This window comes from Quercus suber, unplaced genomic scaffold (assembly GCF_002906115.3).
Source record: "Quercus suber isolate HL8 unplaced genomic scaffold, Cork oak 2.0 scaffold_721, whole genome shotgun sequence".
NCBI lineage: Eukaryota > Viridiplantae > Streptophyta > Magnoliopsida > Fagales > Fagaceae > Quercus > Quercus suber.
This window is the reverse complement of record NW_027070161.1, coordinates 237,463-249,306: the sequence shown is the minus strand read 5'-3', so window position 1 is coordinate 249,306 and position 11,844 is coordinate 237,463. Positions and strand designations below refer to the sequence as shown.

At 32.3% G+C, this 11,844-nt stretch overlaps 1 protein-coding gene across 1 annotated transcript; it reads right to left on the bottom strand.

The window, feature by feature from the left end:
* Nucleotides 1-3,596: 3,596 nt before the first annotated feature.
* Nucleotides 3,597-8,992, bottom strand: LOC111995596 (thymidine kinase a). The gene is made up of 4 exons (XM_024027506.2): nucleotides 8,501-8,992; nucleotides 4,717-4,861; nucleotides 4,338-4,459; nucleotides 3,597-4,093 (listed from the first exon to the last, which is right to left on the bottom strand). Exons 1-4 carry the CDS (start codon nucleotides 8,827-8,829, stop codon nucleotides 3,838-3,840), a joined length of 852 nt encoding a protein of 283 aa, XP_023883274.1. The 5' UTR covers nucleotides 8,830-8,992; the 3' UTR covers nucleotides 3,597-3,837.
* Between the last annotated feature and the right edge of the window lie 2,852 nt (nucleotides 8,993-11,844).

The window sequence follows — 11,844 nt, the reverse complement described above, 5'->3', positions numbered from 1 at the left end:
CTTGCTCTTCCTTAATTTTCATTTATTGTGCAACTACAGATTTGGCTTCTTTGACTTTCCCGCATTTCTCATAATTATTCAAAGAATAATAAGAATTTTGTAAGATTAATGGATCATCTTTTATTTTTGTACCATTTCGCTATCACGCGATATGATTTATGACAAGACATTATGTGCGTATTACAAATCAAAGACTCAGTTGATTTTATCATGGATTACGATATTTCATACTCAAAAGGACAAGGGCCTCTCTAAAGACAATCACTTCTTCTTTCATTTGCATCAACAACCTATACATCTATGACCTTTGTTCAAAATGGAAAAACAAGGCATTAATATAAAATTCGTTAAATCTAAATAAGGTTGCGTTTGTATCTTGGATTTGGATTTAAATCAATTGGTTTTACTTATTTTGATTTAATTCTTAAAAAAGCCTTGATTTCAAATTCTTAAATTTAAAATCCCTTATTTGGGTCTATTTTACATGTCAAATGATTTGAAATTTAGAATTGTAAAATTTTTTTTTCTTGAGAAATTTAAATTTATTGTTTGGCTATTGAAATTCAGATTTATACTTTTAATAAATAATATTTAGTTTTGAAAATATTATATTAAATTACTTTTTTGCTGAAATTGTGCTAAAATATAATTATACTTTGAAAAACTAAGATTTTAAAAAGTTACATATAAAGTTAAAAGCTAAAAAATTTTCGAATAAGTTGGAGGCAACTCAAACTTGCTGAGTAAAAGCAGAGACCTCATATTAGAGAGTATGAGGTTGTGTCATGTGGCACATTCCTTGAAATTTTTTTTTTAATTTATTTATTTATACAAGATAGAAATTTCACTCTAGCCTAATCTAAGTGTATATAATATATATGTGTGAAGTTCCATCTTAAAGACTTGAACCCCAGTCCTTACCCCCACACTTCACAAGTATTTATACTTGTAGAGTGATCATCGCATCAAGGGTGTGCGGTGGTTTATTTAGGCTTCTAAATCAACAAAGTTTGCATTTATATTAAAGTATTAGTTCATTAAATTAGTCAATAGAATAAATGCATATTAATAATTATCTATATTTGTGCATTAATTATTTATATTAAATGAATTTATATGATTATTTTTATAAACTCTATATAAGAGATAATTTTTAGTTGGAATAGTAATAATAATAAATTTAGAATATGACATTCTTACTTATGTTTAGTTGCTAAATTTTTAAATTTCCTAACTCATTTTAGTTACATGTAATATATATACACACTAACTATTAATATGAGAATTCCCCTTTTTCTTCTTCAATTTTTGGAGTACCAAAATATCCTCATACAAATTCTAAAATAATATACCCTTTAGTTTAATCTTTTTTTCCTACAAAAAAGCAAAAAGGGTTAAAACAGTAATACTATCTCACATACAAAAAGGGGAAAAAAAAACTGTTATTCTCATCACCCATTTGTATTTAAATGTTGAATTCCTATATGTATTTGTTATTTATTTGTATTCAAATAATTCAATTATCTTTATCAATATATATATACACACCACACACTACAAAATTACTTCTTCAAAAAAAAAAAAAAAAACCCATTATTTCACATAAAAACTACTCATTCTTATCTCGAATATATATATATATATATATTTTTTAAATACTTTAAAACATTCCAAAATTTTTGTTATCCAAATTTCTATACAGTTATCACAAATTCTCATTCATCCACTCTAACATATATCATCTTTCTTTTGTATAAATCTCAATTTTTTTTACTTATCATAATTCTTATCCCAATCAATAAATTCAAATTTCCCATTGGGTTTCAACTTCTTACGGTTTTCTATCTCATTTTTAAATATTATTTCACGTTACCTTACCCCTTTATTTAAAAAAAAAAATACACAGTTATTTATGTATCACTTTTGAACTATAACACTAAACCAAAAATAAATAAATAAATAAAAACAGCATTATTGTATGCGCAAAGAACGTGTGATGAGTCTAGTATATATTTATATATATGAGTGTGTGTGTGTGTGTGTGTGTAATAGAATAAATATATTTATTTTGTTATAGCATAATGAAATTTTAATATAATTTTTCTAAGATTTATATGAGAAGTAATTTTTTTTTTTTTAAATGTGAGAAACAATTGAAACGCTATATTGTGCAACAGTTGAAGCAATGTCCAACAAAAGAGGGGGGGGGGGGATTAGTAACACATAATCAAGAATGATAAAAATAATAATTGAAGGATATATGCATTTTTTTTAGTAAGCATGAAACATGCTTATATATATTAACCACCATATCATGCAATTTTCAATTTGTGAACACACACATATATATAGTATGATCAAATCACTACACTACTCTCAGTGTTTTTCTATTTTGTTTATAAAATAACAAAATATAAAATTTTTTACAAGGAAATTTTTTAAAATTTTTTTTACACATCGATAATTGGGGATCTGAATCATGAATGTCTCTATTGGAAATTGAGGTGCCAACCAGTTAAACTACAAGATTCTTGGTAAAACTTATTGAAATATTGGAGAGAACTAATAATTCAGGTGGGCACTTAAAGACTCAAATTGTTTTAGAGAGCCATTAAAGGGTTCCATGGAGATTTTTCCTTGTGCCGACTTTAATGTAACACCACCACCACCAACAACTGGTACAAGGTAATGATACTGTTATGTGGGCGAACACTCAAGATGGTTGACAGTTTTTATAGAATATGTTGGTTTCCAGGAACCAAGAGACTATAATGATTTCCAAACATGTGTACTATTTCTTTAGTAAGCTTATTGAGTCGGTCAATGACCATTAGCTGCAACAAATTGTAGTAAAGATAATAACCCTGCAACCTCTTGATGAATCGCTTACTAGGCTATCATCAAATTTACACGGGGTAATGTACCTTTAACACTAACATTTTTTTTTTCATGTAAACTATCTATGTTTCATGCTCGTAATTTTACTGGATTAATGATAGAATTTTCTTGGGCAAATCAAAATCACTTCAAAAGCTTATCAAATTGCTTGTTGAAAAACCACCCTTGATTTTTGAGATGATATCACCTCTATCCCAGAAATTCTTAGAATTGATGAAATATCGGACAAGATCCTTAGTTATTATAAAGTGTTTGGAGGTTACTAATACTCTTGGCTTAAATGTATAATGACAAATCATTATAGTTTGTTAGAACATCTTGCACTTGGCGGATATTGTTACACCTCTTGTATTGGAAGCTAACTAGCTATCTTTGCATTACAATCTTCAGTCTCAATACTAATTTTGGTGATGCACAGGCTAAGGCCAAAAGTCTGCAAAGATCTCACAGCAAGTTACTTTTGGAACAGGGGTAAGAAACTAAGACCTATAACTCCAATTTCCAAAAATCTGAAGGAAAAAGAACTTAATCCCAAGTAGAAGCGTAGAACACAACCCAGTTCCCAAACAACTTTTAACTTCTCAAATGGAGAGAAAAATTCACAGGCAAACAGTTAATAGTGGAGTATCTAAGATACAACACCTAAAAAACCAAGGTTTTACCCTTCATACTATAAGTGAATACAACTAGCGACTATGTACCGTTTAAAATAATAATAATAATAATAATAACCACACAATTGTATTTTCTAAACATGTAAGCATCTATCAAAAATTCACCATATAAATAGATTTAACAATATCTACATTCTTGAGAGGAACCTAAAGACGTAAAATTCTTTAAAACCATTGCAATTTCACAATCAACAAGTTGTGTAGACTACAAAGCAGAGCATACTAGGAAAATCTAGATTTACTGCTAAGTAGTTGAATTCTTGAACTATGCATAAGGAACACACTGAACGTTTTGAGATTCCAAGACAATCCTTGCAGCTTCCATGACTACTTGTCCACTGACATAGTGCTTCCGACACACGGGCATGTAGACATCAGCCCCACCAATCAGTTCAGTTTGTGCCTCCTCTGTTTTCCTTAAGGTGAAGAAAGCACGTTTACCGCAAAGTTCACAGCGAGAAGTTAATTTAGTCACAGAATCAGCCAGGGGAATTATATCCAGCACAGAACCAAAGCTCCTCCTGTTAAGAATATTTATATTCACCATTAAAAGGATCTTGTTTGAATTTCCAAGTAATGTAATACAATGCAATGTCATTTAACTGCAAAAATGCTTTTTAAGTATTAAGCAAAAACTCTCACTGCAAAAGAATAGGTGATGATCTAAAAAGCCTTTATATGAATGGTGGTAAATTATAATTAGGTAAGAAAAAGGGAAAGAAAAAAAGTCAGGAGCTTATCATAATTGGTCGCCTATTTTAATACCTTAAATAATCACCATCTAGTCCAGCAACTATTACTGTTTTGCCATCATTATCAGCAGCTTCACGACAGAAATCATAAAGGTCCTCAAAGAATTGAGCTTCATCAATACCAATCACATCTAACTGTCACCATATACAGGTCAAAACTAAGTATCACTCCTAGTTGTACATTAAAAAATTACAAAAGTTAAATGCAATAATGTTACCACAAAACCACTAAGTCAACAGTGCACATTTACAAAATAACGGTTACTTTATTTCAAATTGATCCAGCTAATAGTTTTGTAGATTTACGCAGAGAGAAAAATAGTTCTGTATATTTACAGAAAAATGGATAACTGTCAGTTACACATGTATCGCAAATGGTGATATTGAAATACCTTATCATATGCATCAAGACCAAATTTTTGTCTGAATGATGACAAATCTGGTAAGGCCAAGCATGGCAATTTTGCCCCATCATGTGTCACAATTGAATCCAATCCATATCTTGTATCCTTATTTGATTTTATTATTGCCACACTTCTGCATAACAGACATGCAAAAAAGAAATAAAAAATCATAGGAATAATTTCAAAAATAAGTTTAACATTATTCAGTAAAATCAGGTATTTGAATACTTGCTGCCCTGTATTAGCAAAAAGAAGCAAGGAAATTTTTTTCCAACAAAAGTTTGGCGTTTTTGTAGATGGCATGGGTGTGCAGTGAGATGCTTCACATAGTTGAAGTATCTCTTGAAGCAGCAATATCAACTATGGTGATAGCAGCTCCCATAGTTGCAAATTAGTTATAATCAAAAGCTTCAGACAAATGGAAGAAATCCAAATCTGGTCCTGACACAATATTTTCAGCTTCAATGTAGCAGAACATTAAGAACAGACCTAGATTTAGAGGCAAATAAGAAACATAGTCAGACATAATACGTTTACAAACTTGACTGGGCACAAGATGAGTTCATTATGCCAATAAATTCGATGAAGTTTGACATCAATTACTTCTCATAAATGCTAAGAGATGAAATTGAGAATGACAAGTTTTATGATATCCAACATATCTTGAGAAAAATAATGGGTTTAATTTGAAGTGATACGGATCTTGCAAAAAATGACTTTAGATGTGTATACAGATAAAGAGGGTTAAGGGAGGGGACTCTGTAATTTCTAGAAGGATGAGAACTGAGAAAAGATTGAGAAAGCAGTAAGGAGGAGTGATTCAATATCTTGCAAAAATGACACATAATTTGAAAGCTTCTGTTTTAATTTTGAAATTCTTTTTATATGATTTAAATTTAGTTTGGGAACTTGAGATAAGCAAAGTAAGAAATGCCAGGAATAAACAGCTGCATTTCTCATATATCAGATCATACAACCAAGCCTTAATCCCAAAATTTTGGGGTTGAATTCTCATATATCATATCATATCATGCATATTTTGCACTTGTCATTGATCATGTACCATATCATACAGCAAAAACAACATCCAAGCGATAATCCCAAAATTTTGGGGCTGGCTTCTCATATGTCATATCATATCTGTGAGTTCTAGTATTAGACAAAACATATTTTTACCTTTACACATCATCATAAAACCTGAACAGACTGAACACATAGATGCATCTGAAAGGATCAATATGCATTACAAAATGCAATCTTTTTCAGCATTATCAGGACACTGAACAGATCAACCTACATGCTTGGCAGTTAGGCTGGCTCTATTGTTTCTGTACTGAGTTTATAAACTGAAACTAAATGATTTTCTTTGGCACAGATTTTTTTTTTTTTAACATTCCTGAAGAATGCAATAAATAAATGACCCTGATGTCTAATTAGAAAATATTTGGCATGTAACTGATATCCATTGAGGCTCACCCATTTGTGGTCTTCCTGATTCTATAAAATTTATGAAAGCACTAAGGTTTTAGGCATACATCTCTTACTCTCTCAAATGGCCCTGCTTCGCAAAGAGAGATAATCACAGGAAATGAGCCTTTTCCATGACATGAGTTAGTTGTCACTTAGATCAGGAACATAAGCTGCATCCTTTAAAATGCAAGTCATTTCTCTGATCAACTCATATATCTCCTTATATTGTTTATGAGATTTTTTTTTTTTTTTTGATAAGTAAAATTGTTGTTTATGAGATTTATCACCCTTAAAAAAGAATTTGGCCCCATTTTGAACATCTATTCTGCTATAACCAGGCTCCTTTATGATCTCCAATTCCGTCATCACAGCCCTAACCTCTATAACATTGTCCCAAAACCCAGAGGCAGCATAAGCATTAGACAAGACCACATATTTTCCAGGATTTTTGGGTTTTAATTCAAAAAATTTCTTCGCTGCAAGCTTTACCAATTCCATGTCTCCATGAACCCTACAAGCCCCAAGCAAAGCACCCCACATCACTGAGTGCTCCTTAGAAGGTGTGTCCAGAACAAACTCATACACCTCTTGTAACTGACAGCACACCCTAAAAGATCAACCATAGCAGCAAAGTGTTGTCCTCTTGGCTGAATTCCTTAATCTTTGGTCATAGATGAAAAATATGCCCAACCCTCATCAACCAAGCCTCCATGGCTGCAAGCAGAAAGAACTGAATGAAAAGTAACATAATTTGGTTTAAGGCCTTCATTTTTCATCCCATGAAAAGATTCCAAAACCTCTACAACTTTTCCATGCTGACCATATTTAGAGATTAAAGAAATCCACATAACAACATTCCTATTTAAAGACTTGTCATATACCTGATGCCCACCAGATAAACTACTGCATGTGAAGTACATGTCCATGAGGGCACTATTGACTACCACATATTCCCTAATTTGACACTTTATCATGACACCATGGGCCTGTTTCCCATGCTTAAGTGTTGCTAAAGTAGCCCAGGATCTGTAGACTGATGTGGAGGTATACTGATCTGGTATAAAACCAGACTGTCTCATCTTGTAATAAAGATTTAACCCTACTTCTTCAAGCCCCTTTTGCACATAACCTGCAATCATTGCATATTCCATGAAACCAAGCTTTTCTCCCACAAATTATCAAACAGAATGTGAGCAGTTCCTAGATCCCCTGATTTCACATATAATATCAACAACTTTGTCGTTGAATACTCATTGGGATCATATCCAACAACAACCATTAGTGCATGGGATTCTTTTACCCTTCTTGTACTCTTTTCTGAATATGCATTCCTGCAATAGAAGAGCATAAGTTCCTGGTTCCACTCACACTCTCACAGTGCAAAACAGCCCCACAACTTCCCTCAATCTTCCTGAAACGCAAAGACCCTTTAACATTTTATTGAATTGGAGGTAGCTCTTGTAAGGCTCAACCTGAAAGCTGATCATAGTCGAATTCCATCAATTGAACCAATATATTGTCAAATCTACTCTTTCCTCATTCTAAAAAAAAAACATGCATGTCAATTCCATCAAACCTTGAGCTTTACAACAATCACAGTACATACATAAGTATGTATATAGTAATGGAAAATTCCATTCAAATAGCCAAATATTCAAATTACCCAATCCACTACTGAACCTAAAGATCATGCATTTGGCAAAGAAAATGATACTACCCACCAAAAAAATGCAGCATTTTATCAACAGCCCGCACAAATTCAAGCTCAAATTCAATTATAATAAATACAAACATAAATATGTATGTAAAAACGGTAACATTCCGTTCAGATAGTCAAATATTCATAGTACCTAATTCACCACAATAGTACCCACCCAAAAAAAAACATATAAATATTTTATCAAAAATCTGCATAAATTCATGCTCAAAATTCAATCATAAAACATACATAAATATGTATTAAAAGGCAGCATAACTCCAATCACATAGCCAAATATTCAAACTACACTTTTCACCTAAGACATTTCATATTTGGCAGAAAAAAACAACACTATCCACCAAAAAAAAGCAACAATCTCATAAACAACCCACTTAAATATAAGCTCAAATTCAATTATAATACATAAATTTTAAAAGGAAACATTTCCATTCAAAAAGTCAAACTACCCAATTCAGTAGTGAACCTGAAAGATCTCATCTTTGACACTAAAACAACACCACACACGAAAAAGAGCCAAAAAAAAAATTTCAAGCATGTATATGACACAAAGAAATAAACTAAAACTAGTGAAGGTTACCAAACCTGCCATTGCTGCTCTCAGATTGAATTCTGCGAAGAAGGGTGGTGGTTTTTCCGGCGAACATCGGGCCAACGATCACGTGAATCTCTCCGGGAAACTCCGGCGGAAGAGTCGCCGGCTCCATGTGCACATCACGACTTTGGATTGAATGAATCGAACAAGTGGGAGAAAGGGTTGTGGGTTTTAGAGGAAGGAGAGTTGTTGTGGGGTTGGGATTGCATGGAAAGGACTTGGAGGTGAGGAGGGCAAGATGAGTGGTCTTGGGGAGTTGAAAAGTGAAGGCTGACAACGTTGGAGTTAGGATGGACTTCATTCTCGAAATAGTTAACATGTGTGTGTGGACTGTGGCGTGAGAGAGAGAGGGGTTTAAGAGTTTAGATTTGGCATGTGTTGCTATTTCGTGAGGGTTTTACTTTGGAGGGAAAGAGTAAAGACATAAACGGGGAGAGAGAGAAATACAGAGAGGAGGAAAAGAACGGAGAATTTGGAGTTTGGTACGTGTTTTCAAAAAAACTTTTCTGTTTTTAAATAACATTATATATATTTTCATATACTTTTTTTTATCACATATTTTTACACACGTTTTCAAATAACAACTTTTAGTTTTTAAATGTATGTACCAAACACTCCCTAACTTTTTTAAACTAGGAATTATGTTTATGCCCTTTCCACTGAGGGTCCGTTTGGTTCAACATAAAATACTTTCTGGAAAATAAATATTTTCTGAAAATGCTATTTCCAGAAAAGGAAAATATTTTTAAGTGTTTTGTTGCATTATGAAAATTTTTTTAGAAAATATTTTTATGAGTTTGATAACATTTTAAAAATGCTATTTTCCGGCACAATAGGAAAACCACCAAAACACCACTAACCACACCACCACAACAACAACAAAAATCTACCATAAATCCACCTCAACAACAACAACAAACCCACTGCAACTCAATCAAAGCCCACACAACCGGCCACAAACTAAGAGAGCGAGGAAGAGAGAGTGATCAAAAATGGAGGGAAAGGGAGAAATCAGTCATGGGTCATGGGTCATGGGCGACGAGATCGGTCATGGGTAACGACGAGATCGAGACAGAGACGAGATCAGTCACAGGTAACGACGGCACCGATGAGATCGGCAGTGATGCAATCTTTGTGGGGTGCAATCGATTTGGGGTGATGCGATCTTCGGTGGATCGATCTGGGTGCGATCAATCTAGGTGGATCGGTCTTCGGTGGGGTGCAATCGGTCTGGGTGCGAGGACGGCGATCTGATTTTTTGGCGCGATCTCGAACTCAATGGCGCGATCTCTCTCTCTTTCTGTTTGCGCATCTGAGTCCTTTCTCTCTCTCTCTTTCTCCCTGTTGTGCGTCTGGTCCTTCTTTCTCTCTCTCTTTCTCTCTTTTTCGGAAGTGAATTGAAGGTAAAATGAAAGCGGAAATGGTTTTCCGTAATCAGAAGGCATTTTTACGGTCAACGGAAATGATTTTCCATTTGACCCAATTTTCCTTGCGCACCCAAACAGCCTATTTTACGGAAAATGCTTTTCTGAAACTGTTTTCACCCAAAAAAAAGGGACCCTGAGACACGACATAACGAGTTGAGTTGGGTTGGGTTCAGGTCAAAACATGATAGTAGATCTACGATCTTGAAATTCTTGAAAAATTTTTAAACTATCAAAATAATGTACTTGAATTTTAATCACTCAAATCCAAATTTTACTACCAAACACATAGTTTTAAAAAATATATATAAAAAATAAAAAAATAAAAACTTTTTTTACTAAAATGATTTATTTTAAAAATTGTTTCCGACATGCTCAAAACAAAATAGTTTTAAATAAATAAATTAAAATCTACTCATCTGAGTCCTTTCTCTCTCTCTCTTTCTCCCTGTTGTGCGACTGGTCCTTCTTTCTCTCTCTCTTTCTCTCTTTTCCGGAAGTGAATTGAAGGTAAAATGAAAGCGGAAATGGTTTTCTGTAATCAGAAGGCATTTTTACGGTCAACGGAAATGATTTTCCATTTGACCCAATTTTCCTTGCGCACCCAAACAGCCTATTTTACGGAAAATGCTTTTCTGAAACTGTTTTCACCCAAAAAAAACGGACCCTGAGACACGACATAACGAGTTGAGTTGGGTTGGGTTCAGGTCAAAACATGATAGTAGATCTACGATCTTGAAATTCTTGAAAAAATTTTAAACTATCAAAATAATGTACTTGAATTTTAATCACTCAAATCCAAATTTTACTACCAAACACATAGTTTTAAAAAATATATATATAAAATAAAAAAATAAAAACTTTTTTTACTAAAATGATTTATTTTAAAAATTGTTTCCGACATGCTCAAAACAAAATAGTTTTAAATAAATAAATTAAAATCTACACCATTTTAAGTTGCGACATTTAAGACTATCTCAATAATAAAAACGAATGAAAGTTCTTCTCAAAAAAAAGAAAAAAAAAATGAAAAGATGAAAGTACTTGAAATTAAAATGTCATATACCCCATAAATAAAAAAAAATAATAATAATAAAAAAAAGTCATATACAAATTTTCAAATAGTAGACATCTTTGATAAAACAGTAGAACAATTTTTCACACTTAAAGGCTTGGTTCCAGTTTTCCCATTCATTAAACTAGACTCAAGCCATGTCCTCTAAAATATGTAGTCATAATACTGTAGGGTAGTGAGAATTTTTTTCTTGGGAGGCCAGTGAGTAAAACTTATTAATATATTTTTTTTTTCATTTCTCATAAAAATTGCAAAAAGGAAGAGGGGATTTTTTTTTTAAAACCCAATTAGAGGCCATGGCCTCCTTCTGCCTCCCTCTGCTAGTGGTCATAAAAAAGAGGTGATTGCCAATTAAATAATAAATAATAATGACGATAATGATGACAACACCGACAATGAAAAGTTGAGTATTTCATAGTCTAGACTTTAAGAGTTACATGTTTTTTTATTTATTTAAAAAAACTATTGATTTCTATTAAATCTAATGACCAATGTTAATATATATATTTGTGATGTTTATACCTAGTGTAATTATTTTGTTTAACAAGTATTTTAATAAACCAATCATTGAATTAGATTTGCCTTGTTCAACTCTCCAGTCTCTATGCTTGCAAAATATTGAGATGGTTGGAGATTAATAGCAATCTCATCATAAAATGTTTTAATTTTACGTATTTTTTAACTTTAAAATTATATGCAAAACAAGAGTATATGGATCAAATAGTATATACGATCCAATTAACATATATATTAGCGTGCATATTAAGTATAATTTTTTTTAATCTAATGAAATTTTCAAAATATTAATTTAATAAAAAGTTTCATATTTTACATG